Genomic DNA, 16614 nt, shown 5'->3' on the forward strand with positions numbered 1-16614 from the left:
AGGTACAAAGGTATAATTAGGTATTAAACCAGCTAACACTTACTTAATCTTTACTAGACAAATACTGAACTTTTAATCCTTACATAACTTCCCCCACCTCATCTTACAGATGAGGAAACAGGCTTAGAAAGGAAAAATAACTTAGAGTGCAACGTTTCAGTTAGATGGAAGGAATAAGTTTCTTGAGATATATTGCACAACACAATGAGTATAGCGTATCGTATCTTTTGTATATTTGTGTAATTTCGCTGTACCTATCTATTACATATTGTATATAATGACTACATTGTATATATAGTGTAGTGTATGTTTCAAAATTGCTTACAGGGTAAATTTCAAATGTTCTCATCACAAAAAGTTCAGTATCTGAGATGACGGCTATATTAATTAGCTTGATTTAATCATTTCACATTGCATACATATATCATAATATCACACTGTACCTCATAAATATATACAATTATAATTTGTCAACATGCAATGCAATCATTCAAAAAAAAAAGGAAAAGAAAAATAACTTGTCTAAGATCACACACCTTTTGTGCCCAAGCCAAAATACTAACTCAAACAATTGGATTCCAAAGCCTCACTTTTAATCATGTTCTCCTGAAAACTTTGTAAGATAAATTCAAAAGCAACCAATTGTATTATAATAGTGGACATTTGCACTTGGTGTTGGATGGTCTCTGAGCAAGGGCTGCTGAATCTGCTTCTTAGAGGAGATTGGGGTTGAGTTGGATTGGGTTTGCCAGGTGGGTAGGCCAGCCATATGTAATAGTGTGTTCAAAGGCAGAGTCATGAAAGAGCATAGCACCTTCGGGGAAGGGAAAACAATTTGCTGTGGTTAGAGCAAAAGGAGGGTATGAATGGGTTGTAGAGCATGGGCTACAGGAGTGAGCAAGAGGCCTGAATATATTGTAGAGGAGGTCAGTGTGGGAAGAATCCCTTGAAGGTGTTTATTTACAATAAAAATTGCTGGGTTCCAATTACCAGAGAATCTTACTCAGTTACACCTATAAATTTGCATTTGGACAGGCATCCCAGGTAATTCCATTGTGGGACAGCCTCTTTGTGAATCACCGTTAAAAATGTTGGAAAACAGTGTGCTGGATAGTGATATGGTTAATGTCATTGTGCTTTAAAACACACACACACACACACACACACACACACACACACAGCACACAGCAGCTCAGTGGGGACAGGAAGGTGTTCTCAAAAGCGATTTTGGTTTATTTAGAATTCAGAAATAATGTAAAGGTGGCTTTTCCTGGTGGTTTATACAACTCTTTCTCACACACACATTCTTGTGCTTATAATTGCTTTTGGATGCTATTTAGATTACTGGCCTCTAAAAAATGCTAAAATGCCAGGATCCAGTTTTATTCATTTTTAAGGCACTATATGCTGCAAAAAAGTATGAGCTTTTCAAAGCAAATTTCACTTGTTTTGTCATTCTCAGTCCTTTCCATTCTAGTCCTCAGTAAATTTCAATTAATAATAAATTTTTGTCAATAAATAAATGATGAATTACTTAATTGATTTATATTTTCAGTAGAACCTAATTTCATACAACATAACTGGGGGATTATTTAATAAATCAAGCAAACTGCATTTCTGCACTTTTCCCTGGAATTAATTTACTAATTTAAAGGACTAATTATTCCAAGGTAGAATTTCAGTTGATATACAAATTTAAGATTTGACACTGTCTTGTTAAAATATAACGTAAAAGTTCGTACATCCCATTGACTTTGGAAACATTTGAAACAAAGTAAGTGAAAACAAACCGTGTTTTAGGAACCATCTGTTCCATTGAATTACTTGTGGTTATGGTCAGGTGGCTCCCAAGAAAATTTTTTTTCTGAAGAAAATTGATACATCCCCAACTTCCAAAACAGAATGTCAGTACATTCTTCAATGTTTAAACAAACTTGAAAGGAAAATATAGGAGGAACCACTCATTTAATTTATCTGGAATTAAATAGACACCACACAATCTCATTGGGTAACCAGAGATGGCCTTGACCAACTGGGGATTCTCAAATTTAGGATGCCAAATCCCACACTAATGTTTAGTCCACACTTAAGCATGTTCAACACAGATGGTAGGCATAAAATAGCTTAACTTCAATGGACCATGCCCTGAGAGAGTGAGAGAGACAGTCTTCTGTGATGACAGGAGGGTTGTTTTCATATTCCACTTGAATTAAATTATGCTTGTTCATGCCATGGTGCACAATCTCTGGCTAGGATTCTTAGAAAGAGCTATCATGTGGACTCACTGCAAAACAAGTTAAAAATAATAAAAAGAAAGATTGCAAAGTAACGCTGTGAGCACTGTAAGAAAATATAAGGTCAAAGTTGAACAGTTTCCATTTATTTTGAAAAATATATGAGTATCTATTTAGAGTAACATTATTAACATGGATTTTTACATATTATATGTAGATATATTGTATTAGTCCATTTTTCACCCCGCTGTTAAAGACGTACCTTAGACTGAGTACTTTATAAAGAGAAAGACATTTAATGGACTCTCAGTTTCCCACAGCTGGGGAGGCCTCACAATCATGGTGGAAGGCAAAAGGCATGTCTTACATGGCGCAGACAAGAGAGATTGAGAACCAAGCAAAAGGGGAAACCCTGTATAAAACCATCAGATCTTGTGAGACTTATTCACCACCATGAGAACAGTATGGGGGAAACTGCCCCCCATGATTTGATTATCTCCCACTGGGTCCCTCCCACAACACAAGGAAATTATGGGAGCTACAATTCAAGATGAGATTTGTGTGGGGACGCAGCCAAAGTGTATCATGTGTGTTTATATGTTAACATTCAGAGGCAATGTATATCTTTAATTTCAATGAACCGGCAAAAGTAGCTTGAATTTCTCATATGAAAAAGATATTATGTATCAGATAGAGTGGATAATATGATCAATATAAGACCCTAGCTTTCAAACATTCTCAATTAAGTTTGATAATTAAGACATAAGTACATGAGATTTTTACATAAAGGAGGAAAAAAAATAAAGTAAGATGTATTCACAGCAATACAGTAGCCCCCCTTCTCCAAGACCTTTAGTGGATACCTGAAATCAAGGATAATACCAAACGCTATATATACTATGTTTTCTCCTGTATATACATACCTATGATAAAGTTTAACTTACAAATTAGACACCATGGAAATTAACAACTAGTAATGAAATACAACAATTATAACAATAGAGTGTAACAAAAGTTATATGAATGTGATCTTTTCCTCTCCCTCTTAAAATATGTTATTGTACTGTACTCACCTATTTTCAGACCATAGTTAACCATGGATAACTGAAACCTCCTGAAAGGAATGACTGTAGTAGCAATGCTTTGCCAGAATGTGCTCTGGATAGTAATTTCTGGGTCTTAGAAAATGATTGGGCTGTGTAAGAGTACGTAGGGAAGACAGAAAATTATTCCAGTCAAGGAAGACAGTATGAGTGAACACAGTCTAATTAACAGGATGCTTGCTAAATTAGATCTTTTAGGCCTGACCTATTTCTAGTGCAATCGGGTGTCCCCAAGAAGATACTCGGGTTCCATGGTTCACTAGACAGACTCATAGAACTCAGAAAAGCTGTTATACTCAAGGTTGCCACAGGAAAAGGAGATGAGTTAAAATCAGCAAAGGTGAAACGCACATAGGGCAGAATCCAGGAAAGACCAGTACAAGTTACCAGTTGTCTTCTCCCAGTGGAATTACACAGATAGTACTTAATTTCCCCAATGACAATGTGCGATAATACACAAGTATTGCTAGTCAAGAAAGCTCACCCAAGCTTGGTCTCCAGGGTTTTTATTAAAGGTCCATTCATCGGGATAGAATGCCCTCGTGACTAATCTTATCTTCCAGTCTTCAGCTCTCCCAAGGGTCAAACTGTTACAGCATGGCCCAGGGTCCCAAGGAAATGAAGTCAGATATTCACAATAAATCAAATTGTCAGCATAAACCATCTTCATGGCACAAGACCCAAGGTAGACACTCTTACTAGGCAGGATAGTCCAGGAGTTCAGAGGTTACTTCTCAAGAGCAGGTCAAGGGCCAGTTTTGTCTTTGGAACATACAGGGTCTGAAAACCCCACAACTGCCAAGTTAACATTTTACTGCACAAAAGAGAAAGAGTTTGTGTGATGGTGGGTCTTCAATGAATGAGTGAAACGAACGAATGAATGAACCTGCAATCATGAAATACAATATTTGAAAAAAAAAAAAAGTCTGTATTTATTTGTTTTAATGATGAGAAAAAAAATGCAAAGTAAAAGAAAATCCACTTCATAGAATAACAATTGGTCTTACTTTTGTACAGGGATCTAGGTATTCCATACAGTGCAGTTTGCTTTAACAGTGATTTGGTTGTCATGTGTGATCCTAACAGTGACACTCTAAGGAGTGAGTGATTACTTAGCAACCCTCTAAATGTTTCACTGCTTCTCTACTTGCAAGTTCTATAGAAGAGTTAATGTTCTGCTAAACTGAAAATGTGAGAATGAACTACCTACTAATCTTTTTCTTTTAATTTCTGTCCACCACCCTGCACCCTATCCTTCCTTTTCTGAACTGCAATGTGGTCTTCTTTGAAGATGTTCCAGTGGATTTGATCGTCATCGGCAGGACTGGGTGGACAGTGGATGCCCTGAAGAGGTACACATGCTTTATTGTGACAGAATCCTGGACCAAGCTGTCCTATATATGTGTTTGTAACTGTTAATAATTTTTATTCAAAATTCATGCCCTAAAACTTAATGAAAGGAGAAGAATCCTTCTATAAGCCCAACGTCTGCACATATTAGGGGTTCAATAACTGCTGGCTATTTTTGTTAAATTTTCATTACATTGTAGCAACTTGCTACAACCCGTAATATATGCAGACATTGGGCTTAACTATTTTTATGTATTATCTCATTTCATTCTCATATTCATTCTATGAAGAACAGTGCCTACACTGTCACTACCCTCATATTACCAAGGAGAGAAAGGGGAGGAGTGAGGAGAGCTTGTGGGTAAGGGTGGAGTGCAGGTTCTTGGAGAGTCAGGTAAGTGGCTAGGGAATAGTAGAGCCAGGATTGGAATCTGTATGAGCAAAAAGCAGTTCTCTTAAATGCTTGCTATTTCTCTAGGAAGTACAAATCCATTGTTTCTCTTTGTAACTCAAACAGCAAGACCAATGGTATTGTGGAGGGTGGAAGACTGCAGCAAATTGGTGTGCTGTAATAAATGAGAAATAGTAAAACATTAATTGGCATAGAGAAATGGTATAATGTTAACTCTGAAGGAAACATGATGGAGACGAGAGTGCAGTGAAGTCATTTAAGCAATTGGATAACAGAAACAGTTTTAACCCGTTTAAAAACTTTGCAGTGAATTGCATTTATGCTATCATTTCAAGATCATAGAAAGTTATCCTGTAAAGTTTATGAAGAAAAGTTTTTACTTCTTCTGACTTCATTAAGTTTTGCGGTATAAGTTTTGAATTAAAACTGCTAACAATTACAAAAGTTTTTTATTTAGCAAAGCAAGTCATGCTGAAATGCTGCGTTAAAAACTATTCGTTCAATGGTTACTTAGAGGCTTTTTAAATTCATTTTTGGGGGGCATGTCTCATAAAGATCTTGAGCAGTACATTTTAAAAAAAATTCTTGAACTTTAAATGCAGTATTGCCAGTGTAGCTTTAATCAACCTTTTGAAATTTCATTTAGAGAATGACAGCAGTGTGTACTCATCCATCTCACCTCATTTCTCTAATAACATAGTTCAAAAGAATATTGACAAAGCCATAGTTGTGTTTTGAGACAATCATTGCTTTCATATAATCAGTTATCTCAATATAAAATGTTAAAGATGAATATCTGTATATGTGTAAAGATTGAGAATGTAATTCAAACATACATATTTTTCTCCCAAATCTGGTTTATCTTTTCATTTTGTCTATGATTTTATGTCACTAACTTTATCAATTTAATCTGTCAAACATATCAATCTTTTATTTTTATGATGAGTTTTATATGCCTGTGCATTTTGTTTTAAAAGAATTTTCCTACCAAATTTCATCTAGGTGTTATTTTTGTATATTTTTTCTGAATGTTTTAAAGCTTTGTCTTACACATCAAAATCTATTCCATTTGGAATTGGTTTTTATGTGTTATATAAGATAGAGATTCAGTTTTATGGGGTTTTTTTTTTCCTGATGGATAGCCAAATTTCAAGCACTATTTGTTAATTAATCCTTTCTTTTGGCAATATCTTGCAAAGCCACTTATGTTACGTATATTTTCTGGGCTCTCCTCTTCTGAAGCTCTGTCAATAGCTCGATCAGTGTCCCACTGAATTAATTAGTATTGCTTTATAAGAAATCTCACTATATACAGGACAAATCTCCTTACTTTTTCTTCCTCACAAGTGTTTTGGGTATTTTAGGGCTTTTGTCCTTCATATAAATTTTAGACTCACCTTATCGAGATCTGTAATCCATCAGTCAATACATCTTATTAACATTTTATTGGAAATACACTAAATTATGAATTATATCACATTTCCTAATTATGGAAGCTTTTAAAATTTACCCTTTTTACTATTGACTTCTAAACTAATTAAGTCATCATCAGAGAACATGTTATGATCTTTAAAGCTGATTGGAAATTTTTCATGAACTAGTACATGGGCATTTTGTACAAAGGGTCTATGTGTGTTCAAGAAAAATGTGTGTTTTCTTATTGGCTGGGTGTCAAGCTTGATAAATGTGCTGTTCAGCTATACTTCTCCATGCTCTTTATTTTCACCTTCTGACTTCTTTGAAAGCTTGACGTTTTCATCTTTTCCTCATATTTTTAAACATCCATTATATGTAATCTGTTTCCTTATTACTCTGTGCTATATTTGGGACAATTTCTTCGATATATTTACCGGTTTATTATTCTCCCTTCATCTTGTTTAATATTCTATGTAATCTACTCACTGAAGTAGAAATTCCAACAAATACATTTCTCATATCTAAAATTTAAATTTGACATTTATTACATCTGCCAAGTATTTTATAGTTTCATTTGAACAGTTCATTTCTCAATTTTATCTTTTATGATTTTAAAGATTCCATGTATGATTTTTATATATTCCATATTGGATGATCCCATTATCTAAAGTTTTGGTGATCTAAATAGTATGGTCATTGTTTTTGCTGAGTCTTTGTCAGACAACTGTTTTTTTTTTTTTTTCTTTTTTAGTGTATATTTGTCTGATCCTATTCTAAGATCTAAATAGGTAATGTTTTCCACCAAAGATGATGGGATCCTTAGGATTTTCGGGTTACCATAAGTCTCTGCCCTAATATGAGGAGGAGAAGTTCAGATTTATCTCCCCTGTCTACTGCTGTTGCAAGGCTTGTTCTCTTTAGAGCGATATTGATTTTGGCTTTTTTTCCTCAGGGCAAATTTTGCTTTTTTACTTCCCTTAATGTATACAGCTCCTACTATCTTTATAGCACATCGCTTTTGCTTTGTTTTATTATTTTTTTTTTTAGTGAGGAGGGGAATAAACAATGGAAAGGCACCGTTGGGGTATTCTTTACTTCCTGCAAATCCTAATGCTTTAAAATTCAAGTTTTATTCGGAATTTATTTGTTTTGTAATAGGAGGGCTATTTAGTTCCTTAGTCTGCAATTACTGGCTAAAAGTAATCTGAGTCCTGGATTTTACTTAAACATTAGGGTGTTTACTGAACATGGGATCCTGTTTACTGAATACTAGGTCCTGTTCATTGACAATAGAAACACAGGGAGAGAATAATATCTGGCAAGTTCCATTCTATACTTCTTGAGTTTGAGATGTATGTGACATTCACATGCATACACCTGGTCAATAGATGACTTTTTGGGCCTGAAATCTGGAAGAGGAATGTGGACTGGAAATATAGATTTTTGAATAAGCAACATAAAGATGTTCATTGCAGTCATGGGTGTAGAGAAGATTGCAAAAGATAATGCATAGAATGAAGTGGCAGATCAAGAATGATCCATAAATAAGAACCACCCCAACACTTAAGGAATGGACATAAATAAAAGGAAATCGAGATGGAGTTGTGAGGGAGGTGTCAGAACATTGGGGAGAGTGTGTGTCACAGAAACCCAAGACAAGGGAGTGGACATCTCCACCATAGACTGATGAGGTGTGAGGAGGACACCATGGAAGATGTTGGATATTTAGCTAAGAAGATATTTAGAAACATTGGTATGAGAAATTTCAACTCAGTTGGATTTGTAAGAGGAAGATTGTTATAAATGGGGAAGCTGGGAGTCTGAGAAGACCAAGGCAAACTGATCTCTCTGCAAATATGACTGTCTATGAATGGAGGGAAAGCAGTATAATATCAGGATACATTGGGGAGAACAGGGAGGACTGGGTTTGCAAAATAAGATTAGATATGCTTGTGTACCTTTAAGTGCTGTTGGTAAGGAGCCAGCAGAGAATTAGAGGTGGCAAATATTGTAGAGAAAGGACTATGATCGCATAAGCAAATTCACAATACCTGTGAAGGTGGGCTGAGTTGAGCTAGGACATAGGTTGAAAGAAAGGCTATAAGGAAAGGTCCCCATCCATTATCAAAGAAGGAAAGAATAGATCAGCCCAGAGTCAAGTAAGTATGCTGATTCATGAAGAAATTTAAAGAAATCTTGCTGATCATGTCTCTTTATCAAGGAAATGAAAGGTGAGCCCAAGGAATAAAACTGGGAGCATCATGATGGGATTGCGGTTTTAGGTAAAGTGGAGAGAGTTTGAAATTCATACTGAGCATAATGGGAGAGGTAATTAGCAAGACACAGCAGGTCTGTTGTGCCAAGCGGTATGCACAGCCCTGCTGAGGATGCAGGAGATGAGTTTTTGGAGCCCCCATGGCGGGTCTGTGTGATTATTCTCCAGCTGTGCCTGGCTTTGGAGCAGACAGGGAACAGGCAGATCTTTTACTATACTGGGGATCTTCTTTAAAGGTGTTGTAGAAAAAAACTAAAAACAAAAACAAAAAACAAACAAACAAACAAACAAAACGAATAGAGCAAGGTGCTTGAAGCTGTTGAAATGAGAGGTTGAAGTAATGGGGGAAAAGAAACGGAAAAAAAACAGAATCGTTTTGCTAGGCTTTCTAAGTAGTCAAAGAATAAAAAGAATTGAAGTTCACAGCTACAGGGATAGACTGAAAAAGGATAACTGAGCTTATGATTTCAGCTCTCAAACATTTTCCACTACAGATATGGTCCAGGGTGTGGGGATGACAACTAAAGTGGTATCTGAAAGGAAATAATTAGATTAATGGGGCTCAGAGGTGCAGGAACTGGAATTTGGGGAATTAAATGGGGCCCAGGAACTGGAATTTGGGGAACTGAATGAGAACCTAGTATGTTTGGACTTGAAGTGGAGAATAAACCTGTTTTACATCCTAGTAATGAAAAGGAGGCTGTCTCAGGAAGTCTTCATTAACAAGGGGAAAGGCGCCCAGTGCTCCACTAATGATGAGAGAAGTTTAAGAATGATATTTATTTAACAATAATTTTTAAATGTGGGGTGAGAACCACTCATGTCCAGAATAGTTATTTTCTACTTAAGGCCCACCCGAGAGAGGGAGTCCATAGAGGCACAAAAGGTGGATAGAAACACCAAATTCTAAGCTATAAAAGTTTGGATGTTGGAGGTTGTTACCAGTGCAGGTTGTGGGATTTATTTTCACAAATTAAAAATTAAAAATTCAGTATGTCCCATTTCCTGATGTTTTCAATATAACTCTGCTAGGAAGAAGATAGGCTGAGTGATTACATGAGTTCTGTTCAATCCTTTTCTTATGTGGCTTTGAATATTTCATAAAGCAAAACAAAATCTTAAACATTCATTCACCTTGTGACAGATTGTTTCATGATTTTTGAAACAATGAAGTAGTATGGGGAAGTTAGCAAATATTTCGGATTTAGCATTTTTGGTTTGATGTGAAAGGAATGCACTTTTTCTCCACAAACCTGAGTATGTTTTAAACCTTATCTTTATGCACATGTTTTTCTTCTGGTATAAATTTTCCCTTTTGACAGTGTGTCTTTCATAAATATACCAATGTAAAATTTAGGGCAAGGTAAACAGTAATATGAAAGCTTAACAGCAGTAAATGATGAAACCTAAATATCTAAAGAGGGAAATTGCTTGTTACATCCATCCTTTTTTCTTTCCTATTTTATAAACTTCATAAATTAGCAAAATCATTAATATAGCCTTGTGCAAAAGTAATGTATTCCTTGTCTTGATGTGAAAGGCTTTTGTGCCTTATAGCCCAGCTTCTTTGATGTAAGTTCTAAAAATAGATTTGCGGTCATTCAATTTGTTTTCCTTTTCATTTCTCTTACTAGTCAAAAGAGAAGATGTGTGAGAATATAGAACCAGTGGAAACTTCTTCTCGAACCACCACAACCGTAGGAGCGACAACCACCCAGTTCAGGGTCCTGACTACCACCAGAAGAGCAGTGACCTCTCAGTTTCCCACCAGCCTCCCTACAGAAGGTACCCAAGAGATAGTTTACTTGTTTGTTTTTTCTTTCCCGAAGGAAGGAAAAACCACTGTGTTGACATGTACTGCAATAGCTCCTACTCTCTAGATCTCTCTAAAGTTTTTCTTTGGCAAACTGGATTTTTAAGGGACATCCAAAGGGAAAAAAGACAAATTATTGTGAACTAAAAGTAAATGCTGGGATACTTTTAATGCACTGCGCCTTTTTTTTAAGACATAGCTTTTACCACTGATTCTGGCTTCTTGTCCTCTCCTTCCTAGAAAAGAAATACAGACTTCTTCCTATCTGGCTACATTTTGTAGTAAGCAAATCCAACTTCACGATCACAGGTTAGAAAGGCAAAATGCATATAAAATGCCCATTGATTCTGGATTCTGAACAATAGATAATTCTATTCATATATAATTCTAATGTTTTCCAGAATGCAGTCAATAAAATATATTGGTCTATAACCTACACAGAAACACTGTATGTGTCATAGAAATTGTCCTTGAAAACAACTATTTCATCTTCTAGGGAAGGCAGAAATACTAGAGAGTGTTAATGCCCGGGCACAGCTCAGGAGGAAGAAAGTGTATTACCCAACATACGATCATTTTCTATTCTGAATGATACCACCAGGAGGGAGTGGGCAGACACATAACACTGGCCACAAATCAGGTTTGAGGGGGATAAATGGGTCTTACTTGTTTATTATTATAAGCCTCACTTTCTTTGGCTTGAATAAAAAATTAAATTAAATTAAATTAAATATGGAACTTTTTCTTTTAATTGGAATTTAATTTGATATTTTAAGGTGAACTAGAATAAAGTGAGGTGGAGAGCAGCCACTAAGTGGATTTTACTGCTTTTAAAAGCAACATTATCTTTTAATCCACATTATTTTGGATTATTATATTAAAGCCCATGAAAATATTCCTATAATTTAAACCCTACCCTTTAGAGTGAACTATAACCAGTAAAATAAAAAAGCATATCCTACATTTTGTTCAGTCAGGATAAGATCTCTTTATATAGAGTTTTGATCATCTTTTCTAGCAATGGATAAACATTTAACTTTTGGATTTAAATTTGTAAATATTGACAAATCTTAACTATCACAATTAATTTGGATTTTCCTTGATCTTGATTTTTTAAAATGAATAAATAAGATCATAACTATAGGTTCTAATGACAATAAGTAATTTTAGAGAATTAAAAATTGTCGTATTTTAAGTTTTAATTATAACTGTTTACTTCTCTTGTAGAACTTAAGAATCATTCAAGATGTTACCAAAATCTTGACATTGCAATCTCTGTAGGAAATTTTAGAACTACATCATGTAAAGCAAGGACTTCCTCTCATTGTACTAGAAATTACCTCAATAAATTATCAAAAGCCAGTCATGTTCCAATCAAAGCAGTTAGTAGACAATTACTAGTCATGAGATTTATGCTCCTTTGAAATCTTTTTCTGTTCTAATAACTTTGAATTTCTCTTCCAGATGATACCAAGATAGCACTACATCTAAAAGATAATGGAGGTAGGAATTGACACTTTTCTTTCATAAACATTTTTAAAATATGAATTCATTTCATTTATTTTAATATAATAAAGGCCATATGGACTTCTAAATAAAAGGTGAGGTTGTGTTTTATTCTCCGTTGGTATTTAACATGGGAAGGAGCCAGTGGGTTGGCTTCAAAGTGAAATGAAATCCTCATCCTTGTGTTTGTCTATAAAACTATGTGACACCAATTCCCAGTGATAAAGTGGAAAATTCAACTACACATCTTGCTATTCTTTGTTGGTCTAGTCCTTGCTGCATGATAGTGGTGCGCAGTTATCTACACAGCTACAGGTATTGGGTTCAATTGTGTTTCACTAAATTGTCTGCTTCTTCAGCACCTTCTATGCATAAAATTAGAAATAGAGCAAGTATGAAAATATATTGTCCTAGGTCTTTTTATCAGCTCTATGAAGTAAAGAACAAAACTTAGATATTTGAAAGAATACCTTGTTGGTAACATACTTAAAAGTTTTCCAAGACAATTTAGAAATATCTATAATGGTACTTGAAAATTTGAGGGGAAAAAGTTTTACTGAAACAATATTGTGAATGACATTGACTATGTTTTTAGAAATAGATCTTTTTCCTTTTAAACTGTATTGGCTCATGTTTGCTGGGTCTTAATAAAAGAGATTTTCATTAGTAATTTTTTATTCAGCTCAGGGAAAGGGTGCCCTCTTCTTGGTAGCATCTTTTATGTCAATGCGAGCACGTTTTGACATTGATCTAGGCATGGTTTTGCCTTTAAAGCCCTAGACAATTTCTTGAGTAAGTCAAAATCCAATGTGTACATGTTAGGTATGTTTTTCTCTATAATGGTAGAGAATAGTTTCAAAATCCCTCAGTTTAGGTTAAGTAGGTAGTACTTCTATGCCTTTTTAGGACATGGTTTATATCTCTGTATGTCTTTAGAGTTTATATCACTCCATCTGAAAGAGCGACCAGTTAGCCTCTTCATAAATACCATTGTTATACCAATTTCCTACTGTCTTACATCATTTTGTAGTGTTTTATTTCATTCATTTCTTATTCATCATTGTATTAATGCAGTAAGTGGATAGTTTTGGAAATGACCATCTGCGAAATATATACTAGCTAGAAATATATTAAAATCTTAGGGCGTAAAGGGACTTTAGCAATCCTTCAATTCAGAACTGCCCAGAGGAGGATGTTAGGAGCATGTAGACATAAACCCTATGTTGGGGTTACCTCATTTTGAGGGAAGAGACGTGGTATAAAGTTAATGGAATGGGGGGAAGAGTCCCCAAGAGACTTCTCTTTTACTTGTTACATTTAAATCTTAATATGGGTGGTCATTATAAGTATATGTGTTAGATATTTCCTGTGCTTTCTCTCTTCTTCCTTTCTTTCCTTCCTTCCCTTCCTTTCCTTCTTCCTTTATTTTGTTTATCTAAAATATTGTATCCTGCTAATAGGAAAAAAAAAAAAAAAACGATTCTGGTGATCAAATAAGTGTGAGAGACTCTGGAAAAAAAAATTAAAGAAATTTCCTTGCTGGAAAACTGATCATTCATTCATTCACTGATTTCTGCTCAATGCTTGCTAATTGCCAAGTATTGTTGCTGGCGTGGGGCTACAGAAGTGAACAAGGCTTAGACAAATCTCTGCTTTCAGAGAACATGCATCCTGAGTAATCCTCAACACGGTTATAAAGAATTCATACTGGCATGTCTCCACTGCTTGCTCTTAACACTTTTTTTCTGTTTGTTTTGGTTTTTTTGAGACAGAGTTTCACTCATTGTTGCCCAGTCTATAGTGCAGTGGCACGATCTCGGCTCACTGCAACTTCCGTCTCCTAGGTTCAAGCGATTCTTTTCTCAGCCTCCTGAGTAGCTGGGATTACAGGCGCCCACCGCCACACCTGGCTAATTTTTGTATTTTTAATAGAGACGGGGTTTCACCATGTTGGACAGGTTGGTCTTGAACTCCTGACCTCAGGTGACCCACCCGCCTCGACCTCCCAAAATGCTGGAATTACAAACGTGAGCCACCATGCCCGGCCAACATTTTTTTATGAATAGTATGTCACGGACTTCATGTTTTTGTGGAATATACTGTGATAAACAGTTTTCTAGAACATTACCAATTATCCCAATGAAAATACTTAGTTTTGTTTGAGCCATCGAAGAATCGTAAAATTTCAAAGATTTTCTTAAAGCAGTGCCTTATGATGCCAAGCAATTGTTAAGAAAATCCTACGATTTAAGCATAGGATTTTTGGTATACTAGAGAGTCAACTGTCAGATTCTCAGATGATATTTACGTAATTGATATGCAGCAGGCAGTCATGAGAATCCCAAAATATCACAATTAGACTTCAAACTCTTGTTATGTCTATGGTTGTTAACAGAGCACTTTTCCTAAAAACATTCAAGTGCAGTTAGAACAGACCAGCCTGACTAGTATTAAGATAAATGGTTCTTCAAAAGGGTACTTAAGGGAAATCACACATTGCTTTTTATAGCATCCTTACTAAGTTAGTGTGCTATTGTTTTTTATTTTATGGAATGTGGAGATGCAGGAAGGATTACCAATTTAAATCTAACTTCATTATTTAATTAAGCATATTGAAAACAATTCAGTATTGTCCTTCCACTCCAATTGAATAAACATTTCTGCAAGATTGAGGTAATAATGAATAAGTGTGCCTAATTTAATATTTTCTAACATTTACTGAGGTTGATTTTTAAAAACATGCAAACTAATACATTTTTGTAAATTTATCTGTGTTGTTGCAAAGAACTTTAGCACATTTGATTTCTTGATTTAATTTATTTAATTGGACTACTGTTTTTTAAAGTAAGTTTTATTATGTATATTTGAGGTTTACAACATGAATTTATGGGACTACATATAGAAAATACCATGTTACAGTAATAAAGCAGATTGACAGGTCCATCATGTCACATAGTTACTTTTTGGTGACTAATTGACTGTTCTTAAAAGCATTTTTATTTAGGGGCCTGTACTTTTCTGAAAAAAGGATGCCATTTTTCAAAGTAGTCAGTAAGTAGCTAGAAACAAATGACTGAATTTCCCTACACTGTCTTTTTTACTTATTGCATTACTTTCTCTCTGAGTGTTTCTGGGTCATTTCCATGGGTTAAAATAGTTGATTTTCTTAGTGGGATCCACTGCTGACATGATTATACATTCAGTTTCCAGGAGATTTTTCTTTCATCTTTGATATGAAAAGCATTAAATACTTCTGAGCAGCTGGACACCTAAGTCACACAACAGGGTTTCTCATTGAGAGGACCCAGACTGAGTTACAATCTGCTAAGTCACTCTTGATGAATCTTCAATTGTGCATTGAGTTTCCTGATACATTTATATTAGGTCCAATTAGAGCCTCTTAAAGTTTCAGGATAGTTGTTTGATTGGAGAAGTTTTCTTAGTCTTCAGGGTTGAGTGGAAATTCTAAGCTCTCTAAATAATTTGGAAAAAGGAACATGAAAAAATTGAAACAAAGAGAAAGATACCTAATACATTCAGGTCTCTTTAGTAAGATAGAGCTTTGATTGACCATTGAAATGGCTGGTTCTAAAAATGCAGATGATCCAATGAAGTCCCAGCTACTCAGGAGACTGAGGCAGGAGGATTGCTTGAGCCCAGGAGTTCAAGGCCAAACTGGGCAACATAGCAAGACCCTGTCCATAAAAAAAAATTAAATAGAAAAATTAAAAAGAAGATCTTACATAAAGACATCATTTTATCTCCAACTGAAATGTTGCTAGTTACATGTGTAATATTAAGTTTAGAGTAATACGTAGTTATAATCAAACCGTTTATCTTTCTCTTGTTTATGTGAAAAACAGAAGAGGGGGAATAAGAGGAGAAGGGAGAGGAAACAGAAAGGAAGAAAAAGTGGCAGAAGAAGAGGAGAGAGGAGGAATGTTTATTGAATTGAATGGTTACTATGTTCCAGGCACCATTCTAAATGCTATACCTATATTAACTCTTTGTACTTCACACAACACCCCTGACTTGGTCTATTATTACTTATGCTTTATAGACAAGGAAACAGAGAGACAAAAATGTTAAGTTATCTAGCTAGCACATGGCAGAGCTGGGATGTGATTCTATTTAGCCTTAATGCAAATTCCAAGTCTTTAACAATATCATGGTAGTCCTTCTCTTTCACAGAATGGATTTTTTTTTTTTTTTTTTTTTTTTTTTTTTTTTTTTTTTGAGATGGAGTCTCGCACTGTCTCCTGGCTGGAATACAGTGACATGATCTCAGCTCACTGCAACCTCTGCCTCCTGAGTTCAAGCGATTCTCCTGCCTCAGCCTCCTGAGTAGCTGGGACTACAGGTGTGTGCCACCACACCCGGTTAATTTTGTAGTTTTAGTAGAGACAGGATTTCCACCATGTTGGTCAGGCTGGTCTCAAACTCCTGACCTCAGATGATCCACCTGCCTTGGTCTCCCAAAGTGCTGGGATTACAGGTGTGAGCCA

General features: G+C 35.4%; 1 protein-coding gene across 2 annotated transcripts in view; it reads left to right on the forward strand.

The window, feature by feature from the left end:
- PLXDC2 (plexin domain containing 2) overlaps positions 1–16614 on the forward strand; it is a 461353-nt gene that overhangs the window by 382410 nt on the left and 62329 nt on the right. For both annotated transcript variants that reach the window (XR_012093899.1, XM_008002439.3), the window contains exons 10-12: positions 4629–4689; positions 10425–10575; positions 12068–12106. Coding sequence is in view for 1 of the 2 variants with exons in the window: in XM_008002439.3 (XP_008000630.1) it covers positions 4629–4689; positions 10425–10575; positions 12068–12106 (251 nt within the window). In the remaining variant the exon portion in view is untranslated. The remainder of the gene's footprint in view (positions 1–4628; positions 4690–10424; positions 10576–12067; positions 12107–16614) is intronic.

This window comes from Chlorocebus sabaeus, chromosome 9, assembly GCF_047675955.1.
Source record: "Chlorocebus sabaeus isolate Y175 chromosome 9, mChlSab1.0.hap1, whole genome shotgun sequence".
NCBI classification, from domain to species: domain Eukaryota; kingdom Metazoa; phylum Chordata; class Mammalia; order Primates; family Cercopithecidae; genus Chlorocebus; species Chlorocebus sabaeus.